General features: G+C 62.4%; 3 protein-coding genes across 4 annotated transcripts in view; 1 reads left to right on the top strand and 2 right to left on the bottom strand.

Annotated features, from left to right (window-relative positions):
- RHOT2 (ras homolog family member T2) overlaps positions 1 to 23,630 on the bottom strand; it is a 45,479-nt gene that overhangs the window by 2,021 nt on the left and 19,828 nt on the right. The gene's annotated exons all lie outside the window — the stretch shown is intronic.
- METRN (meteorin, glial cell differentiation regulator) lies at positions 23 to 11,155 on the bottom strand. The gene is given in 11 exon segments (XM_081819184.1): positions 23 to 2,105; positions 2,189 to 2,248; positions 3,083 to 3,224; positions 3,226 to 3,297; positions 3,299 to 3,373; positions 3,376 to 3,496; positions 3,677 to 3,855; positions 4,040 to 4,123; positions 7,975 to 8,045; positions 10,028 to 10,165; positions 10,915 to 11,155. Coding segments are annotated over 11 exon segments (1,500 nt in total). The 3' UTR covers positions 23 to 1,788.
- On the top strand, positions 10,818 to 21,981 carry FBXL16 (F-box and leucine rich repeat protein 16). 2 transcript variants are annotated; one of them, XM_031022566.2, is made up of 6 exons: positions 10,818 to 11,103; positions 17,181 to 17,839; positions 18,511 to 19,019; positions 19,378 to 19,462; positions 19,787 to 19,850; positions 20,066 to 21,981. In XM_031022566.2, the coding sequence occupies exons 2-6, from the start codon at positions 17,195 to 17,197 to the stop codon at positions 20,212 to 20,214; spliced, it is 1,452 nt and encodes a 483-aa protein (XP_030878426.1). In that variant the 5' UTR covers positions 10,818 to 11,103; positions 17,181 to 17,194; the 3' UTR covers positions 20,215 to 21,981. The 2 variants fall into 2 exon arrangements, with proteins under 2 accessions (XP_030878426.1, XP_006751312.1); XM_006751249.3 differs by having other exon boundaries at positions 10,818 to 11,098.

Raw genomic sequence — 23,630 nt, forward strand, 5'->3', positions numbered from 1 at the left:
CCCTGTTAGCCATACCCACAACTGCCCTTTGTGCACTTTATGAACAGAGAACTGGATGCAAAGTCAGCAATTTCTCCAGGGAGGGTGTGTGCATGGGAGGCTCAGGCACTTCCTGGGGCAGGTGCGTAGAGACCACTGTCCAACCAAGAGCCCACCCCAGAGCAGCTGCCCCACGTTTTTTTAGACAGGTGGTCCGAGAGGCAGTCCACAGTGACCCCTAGTGTGGCCAGGCATCTCCTTCCAGTGAAAGGCTGTGGAGAGTTGACAGGACAGACACCAACTCAGGACAGACACCAAGGGTGAGGATGCTGCTTAGCCCTCGAGAGGAAGCCGTCCTTGGGGCCCGTCTGGACAGTGCAAAAACCTCCTGATAGGAGGAGGAGGATCAGAAGTGTACACTCATCTCCTCTGCTCTTTGCTAAGCTACTCTTTGGTGAGGGGAAAGGGGCAGACGGGGAGACAGCCATCTGCAGACCAGGGAAGAGGTCCAGGCTGGAGATCAAAATGTAGGGTCATCAGTATCTTGATGGTTTTTAAAGCCACAAGGGTGGTCCGGCTCTCCAGTGAGAGAATATTAACGGTGAGGAGGAGAGGTCTAGTGCCTGAGCACGGAGCACGGAGCACCCCATGTTTGGGAGTTCGGGAAGAAGGGAGCAGCAGTGAACTTCAGCAGGGGCAGGTGGACAGAAACCCACAGGAGCCTACCTCCCCTACCCATAATCGTCAGCCGAATCTGGAGGAAGGGGCCCTGCCTCAGTTCCTGCCTGAAAGATGACATGGCCTCTGGCCTCCATCCTCACTGTCAGCCCCTTCCTTAGTGTAGACTGGCAGGCAAGGATGGGACGCTGCTTCTGGGGCTCAGCGCATCAGCCCATGCATCCTCCCACCACAACCTGAGCTTTGGCTCTCTTGGGAAGTGTGGGGTTGGGGTGAGCAGAGGCAGCTTGTCCCCAGTTTAGGAGCCCCTGCATGCACCCCCACCCCAGGGGCATTCAGCCCAGGGCCCTGGGCTTTGTCCCAAACTGCACTGGCCTTTTGTGTGGCTGAGGCTGAGGAGGAAGGCAGAGGCAGCAACAATAGGGCCAGTGGCAGGAAAGGTTCCTTAGAGACCCCATCATATGCCCCTGCCCTCCAGAAATGGGCAACATGCCTGGCTCTACAGGGGAGACCCCACTCCCCCGAGGCTTCCAGCCATGTAGGGATGCTCTGCACATCGCAAGGCCCTCCGGACAGAGGGGCCCATTCTTCCCCGAGGCTGGGATGGGGCCAGGATGACTCTGCTGGGCTCCCAGTGGACTACAGCAAGAAGTCCAGCACCCTGCCAGATTGCAACCCCCTTCCCTCACAGGCTAGGAGTGGTGTCTGCCTACCTGCCCCCTACTAAGGGACCCCACCCACCTCAGACTTGGGAGTTACAGCCCTTTTCCACTCCCACTCCCACATAGAGGGGAGGCTCCCTGCTTCCCCCCAAGCCAAGCAGCAGCTCCTCCCCAAGGCACGGGCCTGGGCCATTCCCACTCACTAGCTGGGTGGCCTTAGACAAGGCACCACTGCCCTGAGCCTCAGTGTCCTACTCGGCAGCAGAAATCGGAGCAGTCCCAGGGCTGTGGAGGCTCAGAGGAGGTAAGGGCCAGCTCAGGCATGGGACACTCCATCTACGCGGGCTAAGGAAATCAGTGTTCTTATTGGTTATCACTCTCACCTCAGAAGAAGCTGGTACCACCTGGAGGCGACCCCTCCCTACTCCCCCTCGACCAGCCCCTCCTCAGTGCCCTGCTCCCAGGCTCCTCAGTCCAGGGCCACCTCACAGGGGTGGAGGTGGTTGGCGTGGGCAGCCGCAGAGGCACGGCTGAATTCCTGGAAGTGAGGTGCACAGCCCAGCCAGGCCTCACCGAAGTGGCTCCAGCCCATGAAGAGGAAGGGGCCGGGGCCGGTGCGGACACTGAAGTGCAGCGGGGTGTGAATGGAGGCCTGCACGTGGCCCCCGGACTCCCCCACCCGGAACAGTGGCAGTGTCTGTCAGAGGACACGGGCAGCCGCCACCATGGTAACAGACTCCTGCAGCTCTGTGTCGTGGCCAACGCTGTGGATGGTTCCAGTGATCACTGTGGGGAGACACACTGGCCAGTGGCATGCAGGGGAGGATGGAGGGTGGACCCCAGGCTCCCCCCACGGCGGAGACACTCACCAAAGTCGCTGGTGTACGCGGCCAGCAGGAGCTCAGGGTCACTGCAGGGCCTGCAGGCACCTGACATGAAGGGGACATGGTGAGGGTAGGTCCTGCCTTCTCCTGGACCACCCTAGGCCACCCCCAGCTGGAGGCAGGAGGGAAAGGGCAGGCCACCAGACCCTCCCCTGCCTGATGGCAACTGGGGACCCGAGGGAGCATGTGGGCACCTGACACTTGAACGCTCACACATGCACAGACATGGGTCTAGGGGCTGTGCCCAGCGTACGGGCACGAGGACTCACGCACCGGGGGTGGGTGTCCAGGGGCACACTCTCACACACCCATCTTAACATGTGCACACCAGCACACCCCTGTGGCTTCCCAGAGCTGTATCCTTGGGCCCAAAGACACCAGCCCAACCCAGGTGGGTGGCAGGAGGCTATCGTGAGCTTTGGAGTCTCTGGCCTGGGGCCCAATGCAGAACAGAAAGACCCCCATCCCCTGTGGGGTCAGGCTCCACGTTCTAGGAAAGTAAAGAGCTGGGCCTGGTGCCCTACAGGGAGGCAAGGCAGCATCTCCATGGTGACCAGACACACACTGGACTTTTGTTGTATTGGACTGGGGGAAGGGAGGGAGGTCACTGCTGGGCCAAGGAGCCCTGGACAGCTTTGGCTAGAGGCTTTGATTCTGTCTCCCCTCAATCATCCCCTCCCCCCACCCCTCAAGGACCAAGAGTCCTGCCTGCCCTTTCCCTAAGCTGAATCCTGAGGGATTGCCCACACCTCTCTCTGTCTCTTGGACCTGTCCTCACTAGCTGTGTGATCTTTAGTAACCCACTTCACTCTCATGCCTCAGTTTCTCTCTCTGTACGATGGGGATGACAGGCGCATCACCACCCAGCCCATCACTCACCATCAGCACCAAGACCGTGGGCCTGTGGAGGCAGTTCTGGATACCTGTCCTCGTGCATTTCAAAGCGGAAAGAGGCCACGCGGCAGCTGATGTCTGGGTGCGGGGTGGCCTGCAGGAAGAGGGACCGGCGCTCACGAGGACCCACAGCGCACGCATCGGCCCCGCGCTGGGCCCAAACCCTCAGCCAGCAGCAGCTCCAGGGCGCCGCCCGCCCGCCCGCTCCGCGAAGACTTGCGCGCCTGCGAAGGGCCGCGCCGGGCACAAGGAAGGCGGTGCTGGAGCGCCTGAGGGAGTCGGGAGTCGGAGCTGGCCAGGGTCAGGCGCAGCGCCCCGGCCGGGTACAGCCACTGGATCACGCCCTCCGAACAGGCCAGGGACAGCTGCCCCACGCTGCCCGGCTCCTGGGTCAGGCCGCTGGGGACAGGACAGGACGGCAGGCGCTGAGGCAGGCGGCTCGCGTCCGCCCCCGGCGCAGCCCCCTCGTCCTGCACCCTCCCCCGAAGCCAGAAGCAGCTGCGTCCACTTGGTCCTCTGGACCCCGGCGGCGCGGAGGGGCCCCACAGCCCCAGAGCGCGGCCTTCTGGGGCTTCGTACCTGCCGCTCCAGCCGCAGCGGTCCTCCGAGTAGCCGGCGCAGGTGGCGGTGGCCAGGAGGTCCGAGCAGAGCGCGCGCCCAGCAGCGCAAGGAGCGCCTTGGCGCGGGCGGGCGGGGCGGCGGCGGGAGCACCCCGGGCTCCGGCCGGCTCCGCGCACCGTTCCGCCCGCGCCCCAGCTCTGCCCCGCAGCCCCGTGGGGGTCAAGAGCGGGAGGCGACGGGCCGGGCACGGCCAATCGCGGCGCGGCCCAGGAACTTTCCACCAATCGCAGCGGCGCTCGTTCGGGCGGGAGGCCGAGCCTCGGCTATTGTGGCGCGGAGGACAGAGCTCCAGGCTCTGTGTGCTGTGTCGCCCTCTCGCACCCCCCGCCCCGCATTGCCGTATGCGCCCTTGTCCTCGAGCCCTTGGCCGGGATAGGGGTGGGAGTAAAGCCCACTGGAACCTGTCTGGGGGATAGGAGGAAGAGCGGCTCATCTCGGGTGGCCCTTTCCAAGAGTGGGCCCTGGGCTTCCAGTCTCCATGCTGCCCCAGTCTGGCCCTGCTGATTGGTCCCAAGAGATGGCACCTAGGGATGAGAGGCCAGATGCTGGGCCCGTGGGCACCATGGAGAAGCAGAAGCCAAAGGGCAGCCCTGAGCTCCAGAATCAGGCCCCCGGGAGGTCCAGACAAGCTGAAATGGGGCCAAGACACGTGAGGCTGAGGGGAGTGTCTGGGAGCCCAGAGATTTCCTGGTAGCAAGGACTTCCCCTGAGGGGGGGGGTGGAACAGAGCCAGATAGGCACTGGGGAGAATTCCAGGCAGGGGAGAGGAGCAGACTGCCTAGGCAAAGGCCCAGAACAGGGTGAAATCCCTGGGTCAGATCACTGAGGCCCTCGGCACAAAGCCAGGAGTCCAACCACGTACTCCAATCCTTGGGGTCACTGAGAGCTTTAACCAAGGTCTGCAGGAAACTGTATAGACTCTCTGCCACCTATGGGTGTGAGCCCTCCACCCCACTATTCGCCTAGCCCAGCCCTGCAGCTACCCCTGAGCCTGAAGGGCATGGCTGACAGATGAGGGAGGTGGCCCCAAGGGGAAGGGTGAGACACCCACAGGCTACAAGAGACCCCTTGCTCTGGACAACGAGAGTGAGGAGGTGCCATCACAACAGCCACAGGGCAGGTGCAACCTCAGTGTCTATCGACAGATGAATGAATAAACAAAATGCGGTCTGTCCAACAGTGGACTATGATTCCACCTTAAAGAGGAAGGAGATTTGGGGGCACCTGGCTGGCTCAGGTCGTGATCAGGGGTCCTGGGGTCGAGCCCTACCTCGGGCTCCTTGCTCAGTGGGGAGCCTGCTTCTCCTTCTGCCTGCCATTCCCCCTGCTTGTGCTCTCTCTGTGTGTGTGTCTCTCTGACAAATCAATAAATAAAATATTTTAAAGAAATAAAAATAAAAATAAAAAATCTAGGGGCCCCTGGGTGCCTCAGTTGGTTAAGCATCTGTCTTTAGCTCAGGTTATGATCTCAGGGTCCTGGGATTGAGCCCCACGTCCCAGGCTCCCTGCTCAGCAGGGAGTCTGCTCCTCCCTCTCCCTCTGCCGCCCCCCCACTCGTGCTCTTTCTCTCTCTCTCGTAAATAAATAAAATCTAAAAAAAAAAAACTATTAAAAAATTTTTTTAATTTAAAAAAAAAGGAAGGAGATGTAGACACCTGCCACAGCACGGATGAACCTTGAGGGCGTTCTGCTGAGTCTGGCAATCAGCCAGACACAAAAGGACAAATACCACATGATTCCACTGCTAGGAGCCCTGGAGTTGTCAAGTTCATAGAGACAGAAGGTAGGTGGTGGGTGCCAGGGGCTGCGGCAGGGGGTGGGGAGAGGGTGTGTAATGGAGACAGGGCTTCAGGTGGAAAGATGGAAAGATGGGCCGTCTGCGCAGCGATGGGAATGTGCCAAACACTACTCAACTGTGCACTTACTTAAAAATGGTGAGGATGCGGGGCGCCTGGGTGGCTCAGATGGTTGAGCGTCTGCCTTCAGCTCAGGTCATGATCCCAGGGTCCTGGGATCGAGCCCCGCGTCGGGCTCCATGCTCAGCAGGGAGCCTGCTTCACCCTCTCCCTCTGCCTCTCTCCCTGCTCATGCTTTCTCTCTCTCTCTCTGTATCTCTGTGTCTCAAATGAATAAATAAAATCTTAAAAAAAAAAAAATGGTGAGGATGCATAATTGTAAAAGTAGAGTAAAAATGCAAGAGGTAGACAGGGCCAGTGCTGGGCACGTAGAAGGTAAAAGAGGCGCCAGGAGGAGGAGGAAAGAGGGCACTCCGGTCAGCACCACAGCTGCCCTGGTCGAGGGGCACGTGTCTCCTTCCCACCTTCTGACCAGGCCTTGGGACCCGAGCCCCTGCCCAGGTCTCCGAGGCAGATGGTGGCTCTGGGCGCCCTCTGGTGGCAGTGCGAGGAGTCACCCACCCCGGCCGGCCTGGGGCCCCTGGACCCCCTTGCCAGCTTTCCCGCAGAGAATGAGTCCATGCCTGTGGGTGCAAGGGAAGGGTTCCTGGCCAGGGGCCTGGTCTGGAAGGGGCACGCACGTGGCCCTGGGCCACTCCTCATCACCAGGCTTCCCCTGCCCAGGCCTCTTGCCCAGGGCCCGTGATAATGCCAAATGTCACCCACAGAAAACCTGGACAGGGGCCACCTGTCTTCACAGGTGCTGTCCCCCAACAGCAAAGCACCTGGGTGGCGTTAGCCATCAAAGATCTGCTGCCCACGGGACAGGGAGCCCAGAAGGCCACGCCTGCCCTGGATCGGCAGTGACCAGACACACTGCAGGTGCTCAGTAAACACACGGGCAAGGAGTGTGTGCACCAGTGAGCGAATGGGTGAGTGGATGACACCCCAAACCATAGGCAACTCCCCCAGTTTCTATGCTCAGTATGGGGGCTCCTTCACAGGCCCTGGGCCAGAGGCCTGGGTCAGGGTCCTGACCCTCCAAAAGGGCCTCTTCATTCCCACCCAAACCCTAGTTCTTGGCAGGGGCTGCAGCTGATGCTGGGGCAACAAGCTGCATCTCAGTTGAGCCCCATACTCCAGCAGGGGGGTGACCCCAAACGGCAAAGGGCACCTGACTGGAAGCCCGCAGTACTGGAGGCATAAGGAAGGAGCACTCATGACCAAGGCAGGTGCTGAGCTGGTCAAGGACCTGGGGGCAGGGGGCGACAGGAAGGCGGGGCAGATCTGATGGCTGATGAGGGCAGGAAGACGGCCCAGGTCCAAGAAACAGGGCGAGGGTCCCAAGGACAGTATGGAGCTGAGGGCAGACCAGGAACCAAGAAGGTGGCCAGTGAGAGAGGAGTGGAGGGCCAGCCCCAGGCCCATCGGCCATGGGAGAGCTAGGACTTGGCCTGGAGGAGACAGTGAACCAGGCTGAAATGATGAGAAAGCCCAGAGAAGGAAGTCAAGGTGTTTCTCTTGCATGAGACCCACGTGGGCTCTCCTTTCAGCAACAGTGGGGGGAAAACAGGCCAGCCCTGACCGAGTCCCCAGCTGAGCCCGTGGCCACCCAGACCCTTGCAGCCAGGACCAGCTGAGTGTGTGCTGCTCCAGCTGGTCCAGAGCAGCGTGCTGCACCCCTGGGGTGGGGCTGAGGGCTGGGGTCAGCAGAGACCGTTCCCCAACTAAATGCCAGGGGGTGCCAGGAGCTTGCCAGCACCTGGGCCGCCCAGTGATGGGCTCTGGTGGTGCCCGCCATGAGCACTGGCCTGGATTGCCTCTACCCAGCTTGACCCAGGGAGTCCCAGGGTTCCGGAGTGACCAGCCTGCCCAGAGACCCATTAGGGACATGGTTGTGTCTGGCAACTCCTCTGGCTCCCCGCCAGCTGCACCCCATTCCCCTGACCCTCACCCCCAGCGGAACCTGGCCTTGCCCACCTATGGATGCTGTATCTGGAGACACGTGGCAGCAAGGTTCCTGTCATGGGGATGTGTTCTTCCCTGTGACAAGAAATCCACCCCCAACACACCTTGCATCTTGTGGAGGAGCCAAAAATGCAGCTGCAGATTGATTTGCAGCTGAGCTAAAAATAACCGCTAGGCTCCAGCCAGGGCCCAGGAAAATATCCCATTGCTAGGAGACAGCCGTTCCTGGGAGACGGCCATTGCTAGGCGACGGGGTTGCCGTGGTGACAGCTGGGCCCTGAGTCATGCTCCACCCTGGCCGCCCCACCCCTCTGCCCCTGGCGGGTGGGGCCTGGGTCCGGGGAGGAGGAAAGGTTGGAGGCAGAAGCCGGCAGGCAGCCAAGGGGCCCACACCCTGATGCCCACAGTCACCATGGCCACCCGGGCTTCCCCGTTCTCACTGCTGCGGGCGCCCACTGTGGCAGCTGAGCGGCGAGAACAGCTGACCGCACCCCCCGTGCCCCACACGGTCCCCCCACCAGGGCCTGGGGCGTGGGGGCAGGGAGGGTTGCAGTGTCCATCTGGCCCTGTGCCTCCACAGCAGGAGGCTTCACAGTGGGCCGTTTACAATCAGGCATGCGGCTCTCACCACCTATGCTGTCCTAGGTGCTGCGCTGACCTTCAGGGCACCCCCGGGGACCCCAGACCTATTTGCCAGGAGGGGAAGTACTTGCCTGAGCACCCCCCATACCCCCATGGAGAGGAGGATTTGAGCCAGGCAGGTGGCTCCAGCGCACATGCACCCAGAGCCCCCCGAGCAGCGGCTTGAGGACCCTCCTGTGAAGAGCTTCAGGAAGTCCAGAGTGGCTGCCCCAGTCCTCAGGAGCCATGAGGCCTGACCCTTCACGGGCAGCCCCAACCCCTGAGGTGACAGTGGCCCCCTCTCTCATGGGAGGGTCTCAGGGTGGGACGCACCAACAGCCTTTTGCTCCTCACCCTCCCATGACTAAAGAATTGGAAACCTCCCGCAGTCTGCACTGGGGAGACTCCTCCGTGTCCAGGCATCAGGACAAGGAGTGCTGCAGGTGAGGTGTGCTCCAGGTGAGGAGTGCTGCAGGTGAGGGGTGCTCCAGGTGGAGAGTGCTGCAGGTGAAGCGTGCTGCAGGTGAGGGGTGCTCCAGGTAAAGGAGTGCTGCAGGTGAGGGGTGCTCCAGGTGAGGGGTGCTCCAGGTAAAGGAGTGCTCCAGGTGAGGGGCGCTCCAGATGAGGTGATGCCAAAGGTGAGGAATGTGGCCCTGGTGGCTGAAGTTCCAAGAGCAAGGGACCAGGTGTCCGGCAAAGCTGCGGCCAGTGGTGTGGGAGACTCAGGCTTTCTCGGGTCGCAGCAAAGAGCAGACAGAGCCCTGGGAGCATGGAGGCTGTGTCTACACTGCCAAGCGATGCCCCTGCGCCGGGGAGAACGGGAGCTGCCCATTGGCCGTGGTGGAGAAAGAGAAGCCGGATGGTACAGGGCAGGGTGACAGCGGTGGGGAGGGGGCGGCGCCCACAGGTACTGGGGAGGTTACTTCCACATTCCTCCAAAACAAGGTCTTTCTTTGCTCAGATTCGTCCAAGGCGGGGAGACTTCTCGGGCCCCACTGAGGGCAGAACGTGCTCTCTGCCCGAGGCCCTGGCACCTGCTGAGGGACAGAAGAGCCTGGAAGCAGGAGGTGAAGCCCTGCCCTGCTGGTCACCACCCCCACCGGGGTCCACACGTGTGGAGGCTGAACTGGGAGGTCAGCCTGCTGGACCTGCACACCACAAGTGACTGTACGGGTCGGACAACACTGTCCCAGTCACCCCAAAGGTCTTCACGCATCCATTCTGACTGCCCACGCCAAGCTCCCTGTTTTGACCAGAGTCCGCACTAGGGCAAGACCGTGATTCCTCAGCCCCTGCCACACGGGAGAGCTGCCTTCACCCCAGCCTTGGCAAACTGGCTCCCATGCCCTGCACACAGCACAGGCGGCACCCAGCTCCCAAACAGCCAGGGTCCAGCCAGCGTGGCTCCCCCCACCTCACGCCAGCCCCACTGGGTCCTGCTTCCCCTCAAAATGCTGTAAACACCAGTTATTTTCATTTCTCTCACTCTCTCTTAGGGGCTTCCTTAAGGCTCTTTCCCTAATGTGAAGACCCCTGTCTGCTGTCCCACACCTGATCCCTCCACAGTCTCTGCTCCCAGGAGACCCCAGGATGGGTACCATTAGCCTCCATTCTCCACTCTGAGCCTGCTGGGAGGCCTGGCATCTCCAGTGGCCAGGAGAGAGCCCTGCACACCCTCCCTCCACACCCCACCCCGGCTCCTCTCCCAGCCTGGTCCCTACAAAGTGGCCACCACCACCTGCCTCCAAGGGGTTCCAGGCTCAAGACCTTAAAACCTAAAGCCCTGTGCGCACTCCTTCCTGGATAACTTCGCCCACCCTCTCACCCTTGGGGTTTCCCGTGAAGTGTCCTGTCCTCAGGAGCCACACCACCACCACCCTCCCGGGGTCACCATCATGTGGCCCTCTTGAACTTCCATCGCACTTGTCACCCTCTGAAATGGTCTGGTGGTTGTTTTTCGGCTCTGCGGAGTGGGGGGACACTGAAGGGGGTTTCTGGGCCTGGCACCCAGCAGGTGCGCGGGAGATGTGAGCGCCATGGAGGCTGCCTGGCCGCCCGCTCCGCTCCGCTAAGCAGGAAAGCTGGGAGGGTGAGGGTTGGACCGTCCTCGCCCCCGCAGGTGGCATCCAAGGGTCGGGATGCGCGGAGCTGGCCCCCCGCTCCACAAGACCGCGCACCCCCGGGGCGAGTCGCCGGCGCCAAAGAGCTCGAGTCCTCTTCCCCCGCAGGATTCCGGGACCCCACTGCTCCGCGCAGGCAGGGCTCTCCCCTGGCCAGCTCTCGGGCCGCGCGCCCTGCCCGCCCCGCCCGCCCCGCCCCGCCCCGCCGTGCGCGCGGGTTTGTTGTTGTGCGGGCGCCCGCGGAGAAGGGGTGGGGGAGCTGCCGGGCCGGCGCGTGCCCGTGGGCGCCGCGGCGGGAGCGCGCGGGGCGCGCGGCAGGGCGCGGCGGGCGGGGCGGGGCTCGGCATCCTCGGCGCCCCCGCCCGGGCTCGCCAACCGGATTGGCTCCCGGCGCCGGGAGCGCGCGAGGGCGCGGCGCGTAGAGCCGGGCGGGGGGCGCGCGCGGCGCCGCCGGCGGCCGCGGAGGAGCGCGGGGAGGAGGGCGAGGGGAGGGAGGAGGCGCCCGCCCGGCTCCCTGCAAAGCGGCCTTATTTATCTGGGCACTGCCTCAGCCTCCCCGGTGGGAGGCTCGGGGCAGCCGATCCTCTCCCACCGGGGAGCTCCTCTCGGGCGCGGCCGAGGGGGCCGGCCAGGCCGGGGCGCGGGGCGCGGCAAGGCCCTGCCGGCCAGGCCAGCACCTCGGCCGCCTCCCCGCTTCGCCAGCGCCCATGCTGGGCTCCCCATGACGAGAAGACGCCCGGCGGACAGCGTGGCATGAGCCAGGTGCCCGGGCCGAGGTAAGGTGTGTGCACCGGGCCAGGCTGCGGGGCGGGGAAGGGGCCAGGCCGCGCCATCGCGGCGGCCACAATGAGGATTGGGGAGGGGGCTTCGGAGTGGGCCGCCACCCGCCCCACGGGGTCTCACATAGGCGCAGCCCCTTCCCAGGCCCAGGTCACCGGGCCTCTGGCCCTGACAGGCCCTCCCACAGATCCTGATCCCAGCGCCGCCTGGTTGAAGCATGCTCCCCAAAGCAACTGGACCAGGTGCCACCTGACCACAGCCCTGGGGAAGCAGAATTGCAGGCCCCGAGCCCACCAGATTGGGTGAGGTCCTGAACTTCCTTTGAGCTCTGAGCTCCCCTCCCCACTCAACACCATGAGCCCCTGGGCCTATGAGACAGGTGTTAGATACAATTACACTCCCGGAGGAGGCATGCGAATGCATGGCCGGGGGCTAGTCTGCCCTGGGCGCCTGGGCCTGTGTGGAGCTGCCACAGCAGGAGAATGAGAGGGAAGGCCTGGCCATGTGCCTGTTCTGGAGGAGGGGTCGGGCCTTGGCCAAGGTTGGAGGGCTTCAGAAGGAGAACTGGGCACCCTGAGGCTTGCTGGGGGGGGGGGTCTGGCCTCCTGGGATTTGGGGGGAAGAGAGCCCCCACCCATCACCCCAAGAGGAAAGAAGGCCTAGCTGTTGGAGCCTCAGGGAGCCCATGGCCCAGTGGCCACTCCTCTAGCCCCTCCCGGCCTCTGCACAGGAAGCCTTCCCTCCAAAGAGAGAGCAGATGGCGGATGCCGCTTCACCTGCCCACTCGGTCAGTCCCCTCCCGCTACCCGCCACCTCCTAGGCCCCTTCTTTCAGCCAACCCCTTTGAGCAGAGGCCTGGGCTGGGACTCTGGGAGGGCCAAGGCTTGATGGAGACTTGCTGGCCTGGCAGGAGGTGGCCATAGGGCTGGACCAGGTGCTGTGGGGAGGAGGGAGATCCAAACCCCCATCATAAACCTGGGCAGCGCAGGGCGGCCTGCTCAGGTCCCAGGGGACCCCGGGACTCAGCTGCCTGCTGTCTCCACTACTCGGCTCCCCTCGTCCTCAGCCACCTCTTATTTGGGCCAGGCAGGCCTCTCAGCACCTATAATGCTGGGCAGGCCCACTGGACAGGCGCTCCCCTCCAGTTCATGTCCACTTCTAGAGCACTTCAGTGAGTCCCATCTCCCAGTGCAATGAGGAAACAAGTAGTCCTGAGGTCGGGGGACCTAGGCCCCTCAAGACTACTGGCCTAGGCCCAGCAACCCTGTGCTGCTGAGAGCCAGGGAGACACTCACCCCAAGGTGGGGCACTGCTCAGCTGCCTGCAGCCCCATCTTGTCACACGTGGGTGCTCACTGCTGTGTCTCAGAGGGGAAGAGTGGAGGTGGCAGTGAAGGAAGGCTCTGTGGGCTAAGTGGGTGGTTCAGCACCTTCCCCACCACTGACAAGGAGGAGCTTCAGCCAGACCAGCCACAAAGAGTGGGCTTGGGCCACACGGCCTCACTTGGCAGGGAAGAGGGGGAGGGTTTGAGGCAGCCGCCCAAAGAAGCAGGCACTAGATGCCCCCAGTCTAGGCACTGGGGGAGGCGGGTGCTCAGATCCTTCAGAGTAGAAGAACCAAGATGATGCTTGGAGCCCAAGCTCATTCCCCAAAGTGCCCAGTCTCACATGGCTGAGCTGTCCTGAGTGTGACCACAGGACTCGGTCTGATGAAGCACCAATTCTGGTCTCTTTTGAGGCCACGTGCTCACTTCCTGGAGCCCCTGGTGCACGGGTGGGGCAGCTTGCACCCCAGAAGCATCTCTGAGCTGGGGGCGGGAAGGGAGCATTCTGCTGGCTCATGTGCAAAGTGGCTGTGATGTGAATGTGCCTGAGTCACGGGGCATGGAGTTTGTCAGCCCGCGCTGTGTCCCCAGTCCCAAGCTACCCTGGTTGTCACAACTGTCCCTGGGGCTGTCACCACAGATCAACCTGATGTGAATTTCTCTGGCTACCCATGCCCTGCCCAGCTCCACGGCCCTCAGTGGGTGGGCAGGGAGAAACGGTCAGTGCAGGTCCTATTGGGGCCAGACCGCTCCAGCCCTCCGGGCAGGCTGTATCAGACTGAGCATCAGAGATGAGGGAAGAGATCTCTGAGTTGGGAGCCATGAGGACTGGGGGGTTTCCTAGGCATGAGCAGTCCAAAAGGAGCATGTCCTGGGAGTGAGCATGCAGCTTGCAGCCTCTGGAGTGAGAGCAGGGGCACGACAGAGACAGTGCTGGGAGAGACCAGCAGCCCAAGGTCCCGGGCTGGGAGGACACAGGGGACTGAAGAAGCAGAACAGGGCACAGAAAGGAGGGAAGTACCCCTGGCCAGCAGCAGGCTGGCTGGATGCCCAGCATTGCCCTCTGCACCTCAGGGCCTGAGTCAGGCAGGGAGTCAGATAGACTAGGGGTCCTAGGATCAAATCCCAGCTCTGTGCAACTTCTGAAAATTCAGTCCCTGACTCTCCCTTTCCCCACTTGTGGTCAGGAAGTGTGTGAAGGGCTTGGACCAGCAATAGGGGAGTGGCACTGGGAAGAGCAGGGCAGGACCAGCTCCTCCCTCCCTTCTGGTGGCTCCTGTCCCCTCCTTGGATCTGGCCAGATTATGGGGGATGGGCAGCAAGCCTCCTTACCGTGCAACTCCCAAAGTGGGGACTCAGCCGAAAACGAGGTGTAAGCTGTCCTCTTCCCAAGGGTCTGATTGCAAGGCTCGCCCCAAACGCCAGGTTCTTGGGAGCCTTTTCAGAGACTCTGGCACCCAGACTCTGGCCCACCCTCACTGTGGACACTGGTCTCTGTCACAACCAGGATTAACAAACTGAGCTACACCCCCCTACCATCCACCTGCCCTTTTCTGAATCTGGCCTGTCCTCCACCAAGCCTCCTGGGTCCCTGGCAGCCATACCCCTTTCTTCATGACCCTGCTGACTGCCATTCCTCATTCATTCATTCATTCATTCATTCATTCAGCAAGCATTCAGAGACCATTCAGCCATGGTGCTGCCTGTCTTCAAGAGGTCCTTAGCCAAGGGAAGAGACAGATGGGTTGACGTAATGACTGAGACCCTGGAGATGCTTTTCTCAGGGCTGGGGAGTCCCACAGTGGGAGACAGGGGATGGCAGTCACACTGAGGTGTGGAGGATAAGGAGCTGGCAGGGTTAAGAAGCAGGGAGGCCTCCTGAGCCAGCAGGGGGACCAGCATGTGCCCAGGCAAAGAGAGAGAGGGGAGGAGGAATACTGAACAGCAGGTCTGGCTGGACTGTAGGGTCAAGGCTGGGGAGGAGCCAGAGGTGAAGCTGTAAGGTCAACATGCTAGGTCTCAGGGCCCAGTGACTTGACGGCAAAAGAGGCAGCTCCTCTCAAAGCCTCAGCATGGACATCTGCAGACTGTCAGCCTGGAAGCCACCAAGTTCTGGAGTCCTCCCAGGAGACTTGAGCCCCCGCAGCCTATCCCAGGAGGACCTCCTCCAGAATTCCGCTCCACACGGAGGCACAACACACCAGGGGCTGAGGCTGAGAATAGTGCAAGTTTGGCCATCTTTTTAAAACGCCTCTTTTCCTAGCATTAGCTCCTGGTGCTTATTTCTAAAGGAGGAGGCAGTCCGCATCAGATTGGCAGCGGCCCCTACCCCATCCTAACAAGAAACTCTGGGCAAGTCTTCTGAGCTTCACTGGGCACAGTGGGGGCAGTGGCAAGTACCAAAAGGGTTGGGGTCTCAGCCCATCTGGCTGGGTGGATGGGACGAGAGGCATAGGGGCACTTGTCCCAGCTCCCTCAAGAGACCTCTTGCCTAACTGACAGGAAGACCCATCTCTGACCACAAGCTCAGTTCTCTCCTAAAGCTCTGACCCCTGGGCTAAGCTGTGGCTATTTCCAGTTTTGAGCCACGGAGCAAGGGACTCTCAGTCTGGGTCAGTGAGGCTGGGGTGTGCAGCTGGAGCCCAGCAGGACCATGGACAAGGTCGGGGAGCAGCAGGGCTGCCTCCAGGAAGAGGCAGCTCCAATCCGGGGCACAGCAGAAGGGCTGACGGACTGGGAGGGCAGAGCCTTCTGGCCAGGGATGTGGGTGTGGGGATAAAGGGCAGCCAGGCCTCGGACACCCCCCAAGGCTGAGGCCATCCTCCGCCTGGCCCCTCCCTCCCGTGGGCTCTCTCCACCGGCTGGCTTGTTTTCACCAGCTCCACCCTGAGGCCTGAAGAGTGGGGATGGGACTGTGGGCGTGTGCAAATGTGAGCTCCGGTGGAGTGGGGGTAAAGAGCCCCGCAGATGCCCGGGGCATCCACGTGCATCCCCCCCAATCAACTGAGGCACTCCACGTGCACACCCCATGGCTGGGTGCATCTTTAACCTAAATCGGCACTGCTCTGGAGTTATTTCTCCCCTGGTGCCACCTCCGCCGCCTCCTCCGGATCTTAGCGGAGCGGGCGGCTTCTCGCCCCGCCCCGTCGCCTGCAGGGCCTCTCCCTGCTGAGCTGGGTTTGCCGGGGCCGGCCCCCACCAGCCGCTGTCCGCGGTGGAGCCCGCCCGGGCCTGGCCTCCGAGCACGCGCACAGCGGCTGCAGGGGCGCTGTCCATGGTGCTGCGCTCCGGGGCCGAGCGAGCGGCGCCTGGTCTGCGGGAAGGGGCAGAGGCTGGGTGCGCGGCGCGCCCCGAGCCCTGAAATCATGGCGCCCCGCTCCGGCAACACAGAAGGTATTCAGGCTGGGGCTGCCTCTCTGAACCCAGCACAGCCCACAGGAGGGAGTCCACAGGACAGCCTCTCCCCTGCTCCCTGCAGAGGGGACCATTCGTGGGCTTCCTCCTGTCCCTTCCACGATGGTCTCCTCCTCACGTACTAGTTTTAAGAAATCTGGGGCAGCCCTCGTGTCAGGCTGCCCCCCCATCCGCCACCGTGGGTAAACTGTAACTCCTTGGAGCCTCAGGTTCCCAATCTGAAAGTGGGGTTAACAGTGGATTCCCCCCTCCCCTCGCCAACACACACATACACGCGCACGGCTGCCATGAGGCTGGAACACATGATTATCCCAGTGGGTATTCAGCAAACGTTACGAATGTCGTGTTTCCGCCAGTGTGAGGCTGCCACTATCTGGCCATGAGCTGCAGTAAGGGGACAGCCAAAGTGGGGGAGTCTCCCCAGCTGGCCCGATGTGGACTGTGAGCCTGGGGGCTCATGGCTGCCAGGACAGGAAGGCCTTTGGACCCAAAGCTGGGTTGGCAGCCATGAGAGCCACGTGTTCTAGTAGACCCCTGGTCCCAGCCTAGGTCTGCAGCCCCTCCCCAGATGTGGCATGCCAGCAAGGGTTGTCCTGTCCAGGGCTTGGAAGCCAGTGGGGGCATGGTGCTGGGTAGAGCAGGGCAGGGCAGCCCACTTCCCTCCTTCCCAATGGTTCCTGACCCCTTCCCCCAAGGCGGGCCATGGGGCTCAGAAGCAGCCTCCATGCCACTTTCCAAATGCTCATTGTGAGCTCACTGTGCTAGCATCGTACATAGTAAACTCTTGTCCTTTCTTTGGGTAGATTATGAACCATGGAACCTCCAGTAGCCACTGAGATTCCCAGGGGTTGGTATGTGAGTCTCAGACAGGGTACTGGAGCCACTCCATAGAGCGAGGATGGCACCCCATAGTGGAGGGGCCCGAGACCATCCCAAACCATGTCCCTCAGTTTTCCAGTCCCTGCCCAGTGGAGGTAGGCCTGGCAGGCACTGACGGGGGACATCAGGGTAGTAAAGGTGAAGGGAGCAGTCACGAGCGAGTGTCTGTCTCTGCCTGCCTCTTTTCTCATCTCTAAAATGGGAACCATAGTACCTAGGTGTCAAAAAAGATCTGTGAGGACAGGTTGAGCTCAGTGCACACAGTAGGGGCTCAGGGAATGTCATGGTCATCAACAGCCCTGATCTCCTGTTGCTGCTCACACTCAGAGACGGAATGACTTGGATTCAGATCCTTTATGTTGGGTGGTTCTGGGGGTGCCATGGGAGGAGATGCCCTGGGATGGGGAGCCCAGCTCTGGTCCAGCAGCAACTCATGACCCCCTCCCGGACCCCGTCCGCAGATCGCGCGAAGAAGATGTCGAGCCCGGGTGTGGACGGCGACCCCAAGCCTCCATGCTTGCCTCGCAATGGCCTCGTGAAGCTGCCAGGCCAGCCCAACGGCCTGGGTGCAGCCAGTATCACCAAGGGCACGCCAGCTGCCAAGAACCGCCCCTGCCAACCACCTCCCCCACCCACTCTCCCACCACCCAGCCTGGCTGCCCCACTGCCACGGGCTGCCCTGGCTGGGGGCCTGTGCCCCCCAGCAGGGCTCCCCCTTGGTGGACCAGCCTCAGCCCCAGTTCCCGGGCCCCCAGTGGAGCGGCCACCACTGGCCACAGACGAAAAGATCCTCAATGGCCTCTTCTGGTACTTCTCAGCCTGTGAGAAGTGCGTGTTGGCCCAAGTGTGCAAGGCCTGGCGGCGTGTGCTCTACCAGCCCAAATTCTGGGCAGGCCTCACACCTGTGCTGCACGCCAAGGAGCTCTACAATGTGCTGCCTGGTGGCGAGAAGGAGTTTGTGAACCTGCAGGGCTTTGCTGCGCGTGGCTTTGAGGGTTTCTGCCTGGTTGGCGTCTCCGACCTGGACATCTGTGAGTTCATCGACAACTACGCCCTCTCTAAGAAGGGTGTCAAGGCCATGAGCCTCAAGCGCTCCACCATCACGGATGCTGGCCTGGAGGTGCGCCCCACCGTTGGCCTGGAAGGGACAGGGATGGGGTGGGCAGGGCCAAGCAGCTGCAACTGAGCTGGTGTGTGTGGGGGGGGAAGGGCTGCCCCCAGAGGGAACTTGGGTATATGAGGAGCAAAGTAGCTGAGGGAAGGGCCGGTGCTCTGAGGATCATGGCTCTGGGGTGAGGGGAAGCAGGACTGGTTACATAATTTGGGGGACCCAGTCCAGAATGAAAAATTCAAGTCCCTTGTTCAAAGATGACTAAAAATTTCAAGACAGCAACATCAAAGCAATCAATCAAATGGGAGGCTCTTCTAAGCTCAGGGCCCTACATGCCTGTGAGGCCAGCTTTGGGTGGGGAGGGCGCTGCCGGGGAGCAGGTGCACGGGTCAGAGGAGCCGCTGTGCTGGCAGCCCCTTCCCCAGGGCCAGGACTCTAACCATCAAATCATAACACCAACTGCTCCCCAGCACCTGCTCTGGGGAGGCCCTGAGCTCCCAGCTCCCCTGTGCTCTGCCTCTTAGAATGTTGCTGTGAGGTGACAAACACACTGTAAAGTGCACTTGTCATGGCGCAGCTTGATGCATGTTTTACACACGGCTACGTTCGAGAACCCTGCTTCCTGCCCCTCAGTGGGCTCCTGCCACCCTCACCACGCCCTGCCGCCTGCCCGCCTGCAGGTGATGCTGGAGCAGATGCAGGGCGTCGTGCGCCTCGAGCTGTCGGGCTGCAACGACTTCACCGAGGCGGGGCTGTGGTCCAGCCTGAGCGCGCGCATCACCTCGCTGAGCGTCAGCGACTGCATCAACGTGGCCGACGACGCCATTGCGGCCATCTCGCAGCTGCTGCCCAACCTGGCCGAGCTGAGCTTGCAGGCCTACCACGTGACGGACACGGCGCTGGCCTACTTCACAGCACGCCAGGGCCACAGCACGCACACCCTGCGCCTGCTTTCCTGCTGGGAGATCACCAACCACGGCGTGGTCAACGTGGTGCACAGCCTGCCCAACCTCACAGCGCTCAGCCTCTCCGGCTGCTCCAAGGTCACCGACGACGGTGTCGAGCTCGTGGCGGAAAACCTGCGCAAGCTGCGCAGCCTCGACCTTTCGTGGTGCCCGCGCATCACCGACATGGCGCTCGAGTACGTGGCCTGCGACCTGCACCGCCTGGAGGAGCTGGTGCTGGACAGGTGTGCGCGTCCCCCCCCCACGGGACACTTGGAGGGCAGAACCGGGGCGGGGCGGGGCAAGGCCGGCAAGACCTTCTAAGCAGGGAGCCTAGATTAACGGACAGACCTGTAGCTGCGGAGCCCCGAGGAGGGGGTTGAGGGGCGGGCCCTCAGAAACCCCGGACCTAGAACGGGCTGTAACTGCCAAGCACCTGGGTAAGGGGCGGAGCCTGGCTGGGGGGAGGCTGTGCAAAGGGAGGAACTATCCTAAGTGCTGCCGGAGGGGACGCCCTGGGAAAAGGAGGAAGGAAGGGGTCGGGGCTGACGCGCGGGGCGAGGTGTTCTGAAGGTGGGCAGCGCCCCTCTGTCGCCCCCACAGGTGTGTACGCATCACGGATACTGGCCTCAGCTATTTGTCCACCATGTCCTCCCTCCGCAGCCTCTACCTGCGATGGTGCTGCCAGGTACCGGCCTTCCCCGCCTCGGAAGATTGCGGAGTAGGCAAGGGGAGGTGGGGGACTCGGGCAAAGCCCCCGCGCACACAATCCGCTGACCTGCCCCCGGCGCCCTCAGATCCCGTGAAGAAGTATGGGATCCCTCCACACCCACCCCGAGGTCCTCACCGCCACTCTCCAGCTGCCTCCTGGCCCCTTGCGAAGCCGAGAAACCCCCGTTTTGAACCCCGCCCCCTGCCCCTCCAGCAGCTCCAGGCCTAAGGCCTGACCCCAGCAGTGGGCTCCCCCAGGGCGCGAGCGGAGGTCCTTAACCCGCCCCGCCCTCCCGCCCAGGTGCAGGACTTCGGGCTGAAGCACCTCCTGGCCATGAGGAGTCTGCGTCTCTTGTCTCTGGCAGGTGAGACCCCACCCCACCCCACCCCCACCTACTCCGACTCTGCCAGCCCTGCCGGGTCCCTCGCACTGATTCATACCTGGCGCTGAGTCCCGGGGTCCCTGGCCCCGGACCAGACGGAGACGCCGGGCGAGCCCCGCCCAGCCCGGCCCCGCCCTAGCGCTGCTCTCGGGCCCCCGCGCGCTCAAGGCCGCCGCCCCGCCTCCCGCCCGCTGCAGGCTGCCCGCTGCTGACCACCACGGGGCTGTCTGGCCTGGTGCAGCTGCAGGAGCTGGAGGAGCTGGAGCTGACCAACTGCCCCGGGGCCACCCCCGAGCTCTTCAAGTACTTCTCGCAGCACCTGCCCCGCTGTCTCGTCATCGAGTAGCGCGGGCCTCCCCGCCCCCGGCGCAGGAAGCGGCCACGCTCCCGGCGGGGACGCCTTCTCCCGGCCCTGCCCTCAGGGCAGCCCTCGCGCCCGCGGCCCAGCGCGGGAGGCAGAGCGAACCCAGTGAAAGCCCCGCCCCGCGCCCCTCCTGGCCCCGCCCGGGCCGGGAGGGGCGGCGGGCGGGCCCAGCCCCACGCACGCACGCACACTCGGGGACTCTGTGCATGCCCCTCGTGCCCGCACTGCACGCCCGCCCTCCACCGCACCACAGCCGCCTCCATCTTTTGTCCGCCCGCTGGGGGCGGGGGCGGGGCTCGGTCCTGGGGGGCGCTTTGAGCTCTCCTGACGGCCCCCCTACCGCCTTTCCCGCCACACCCCGCTCTGTCTCCCCGCTGTCCCCCCATCTCGGGCAGGGCCCAGAGGGATTGAGGGGAGCTGGGTCCCCCAGGACACAGGGGCCAGAAGAGCCCCAAGGGCTTCCCGCATCTTCCACTGCACCACGCCTGGAGCCCTCGGAGGGGTGCGAGGGGGAACAGGCCACCGCCAAAGCCATGGCCCGCCAAGGAGCCCAAGTCCCACCTCCCCTTGCCCCAGCTCATGCCAGCCTGACCCAAGAGACCTCCCCTTTTCCTTGCCCCCGTGTGAGGCAGCCCCCTGCTCGCCCCACCCCCACCTGCAGGCCTACAGGTCCTTGGGCCAGGCTAGGGAAGAACTGTATTTGAGGGAGGAACAGACTGGCTGACAACCATCTTGCTATAATCAACATTAACCCAGCTGGCTGTAGCTTACCTCAGCTGCAGGGGGGATACAACCACCTTGAGAGACCACAAGCTGGAGTGACCCTCAGGCCCCGCAGGCCTTGCACACAGTCCTGAGTGGACCCCACACCACAGCCCCTGTAGCCACCGGGGCCCAGCCTCCTCAGTGCCACACTGCATCCCGGGCGGGTCTCTGTCAGGTGGAAGCTGGACAAGCAGGCCCAGCCAAGACTCAGGATCAGCGCCAGCAGGCAAGTCCAGTCTTATAAGTGGCCAGCACACCCTCAGCATCCAGAGGAGGGAGGGCTCCTTTCGAGCTGCCCCCCTCCCCTCCCCAGCTTCCCAAACCTCCGCCTGCCCAAAGCGGCTCTGGCCATGTTCTGTCCAATCCCAAGACACATGTGAGTCCTGGGAGGATGCTGGCACATCTTGGCAATTGCTGAGGAGGGGGCTGGGACCCCTTCCCATCCCAACCTTGGAGCCCCAGGAAGTACAGTGCCCACACCCAATCTTGGGACACCCCCCATCTGGTTGGAAGAAAGTAACCAGTTTCCAGAGAGCCAGAGAGTGAGAGAGAGCGAGAGAGCGAGAGAGCGAGAGCGCACGAGCGAGCGAGCGATGCTGTTGAAGCAGAGAAAGAGTTCAACAGCCCAAAGATTTCCCTGTCCTGGAGTGCCCGCAGGAAGCTCCGGGGCTGAGGTGGTCAGGAGCCAGTTTCTTCAGCCCCTCCTCCTCACAGCTCCCTAGTGGGGAGGAGGCAGCTGTCCATTTGTCCAAAGTATTAATGCAACTGAAGCTGTGATATTTCCAACGATGTAGGAGGAAAAATTAAGGGGAGAGAGGAAAACAAACAAAACCAACCAACCCCTAAAACCATTTTCTTATTGTACATAACGACCTCATTCTCCTGTATATGCGGAAGATATAACCTTATATTTGGTAAGTGTTTCTTGTGCTATTTTATCACGTGACCTGTTTATAAAAATATATATTAAAAAAGTTGTAAAAACACGCGTCTGAGTTGTTTTTAGGTCATCAGACCATGGCAAGGAAGGGAAGGTGTATCCGCTCTGGGTGGCCCCAGGCTCTGCATTCTTGTGCACCTCTCCACTCATCAGACTTACTGGTTCTTTCAACACGTACAGGCCGTGCCACGTACCAGACTGGAAACACAGCAGTGACCAACCCAGAAGGTCCTTAACCCTTCATTGCCTATGGGGGAAGTGAATGATGCTAAAGTCATTACATATAATATTAACCTCAAAATATTCAGCTTCTTGGGGCGCCTGGGTGGCTCAGTCGGTGATGCGGCTGTCTTCTGCTCAGGTCCTGATCTCAGGATTCTGGGATCCAGCCCCACATCGGGTTCCCTGCTCAGCCAGGAGTCGGCTGGCCCCTCCCCAGTCATGCCCGCGCTCTCTTTCACTCAAATAAATAAAATCTGGGGGGGAAAAAAAAAAAAAAGATCAGGCGCCTGGGTGGCTCAGTCGGTTAAGCGTCTGCCTTCGGCTCAGGTCATGATCCCAGAGTCCTGGGATCGAGTCCCGCATCGGGCTCCCTGCTCTGTGGGGAGCCTGCTTCTCCCTCTCCTCCCCACTTGTGCTCTCTATCTCACTATCTCTGTCTCTCTCAAATAAATAAAATCTAAAAAAAAAAAAAAAAAAGATCTAGCCCACTCTGCCAGAAGAGAAAAATGAGCTTCCAGGGCGCCGGGACAGGCGCACCGCAGGCTGCGGGGTTCCCATCAGAGGAACCAGGGTAGACGACTGGAGGGATTCGGACTCGTCAGGGGTGGCTGGACTTGCTGGGGGAGAGATGGGCACGAGTATGAAAACACTGTGGCAAAAAGGCCAACCGCAGAGGCGGGACCGGGGGAGCCCCGCGCAGCGCTTCTACCTCCGCCTCCCCCAGCTCAGCTCCCTGATCCGGAACACTTGCGGTGCGAGTGCCCGCTTCTGGTGAGAGGCTGGCAAGAAGGGACCACTTCCGGCGAGCAGGGCGGCGGGGAACGGGAAAGAGAAGGGCTGCTTCCGGCGCGGCGGTTCCGGCCAGGCCCGGCCCGGCAATTTTAGGAAATGGTTCTGGTGCCCGCGGAGGGAGAGGCTTCTCGGAGCCCTCGGGCCGCATTTCCGCCGCCTCCGCTCCCCGGCGCGCGCCGCTCTCAGTGCTCCGCGCCGCCGGCCTCTCGTCCGGCGCGCCCGGCCAGTGCCCTCAAGCTCCCTAAACAGCTCGGCTCTTGACGTCCGTGTGTGTCCCCCGCGCCCCTCTGCCCCTCCCTGGAGGCCCCGGGACGCCCTGTGTAGACTGGGGGGACTCCCTCGCTTCCTTGCAGGGACTGACTGGCCGAAAGCCCAGTCAGTGACCACCCAGATCTGTTCGGGGGATGGAGCGGTGGCCCGGGCTGGGACTGACCAGGTAGGGTCTCCCCAGAAGGCAGACGGGACGGCCGAGCTCCAGGGCATTGATGTCTCCTTTTCACTGAGTAGCAGCGAACTGTTCTGGACGGGCTCGCCCAGACTGACCCGCCCAGGACGAAGCAATTTTGGGGGCCCCAACCAGGGTGAAGGGTCTGAACTGATTGGCCCCTCCAGGCTGACCAGGCCAGCCCGCTTCACCGACCTCGTGTCCCCCCCGCCCCCCCCCCCCCCCCGTGCAGCC

Source organism: Leptonychotes weddellii, chromosome 5, assembly GCF_054177405.1.
Source record: "Leptonychotes weddellii isolate Sample4059 chromosome 5, ASM5417740v2, whole genome shotgun sequence".
NCBI classification, from domain to species: Eukaryota; Metazoa; Chordata; class Mammalia; order Carnivora; family Phocidae; genus Leptonychotes; species Leptonychotes weddellii.

Excerpts from the sequence above, each read along its gene's own strand:
- FBXL16 (XM_031022566.2), top strand. The coding sequence starts at position 17,195 with ATGTCGAGCCCGGGTGTGGACGGCGACCCCAAGCCTCCATGCTTGCCT. Across the intron at positions 17,840-18,510 it reads TCACGGATGCTGGCCTGGAG|GTGATGCTGGAGCAGATGCA; the intron begins GTGCGCCCCACC and ends GCCCGCCTGCAG. Across the intron at positions 19,851-20,065 it reads GCGTCTCTTGTCTCTGGCAG|GCTGCCCGCTGCTGACCACC; the intron begins GTGAGACCCCAC and ends CGCCCGCTGCAG.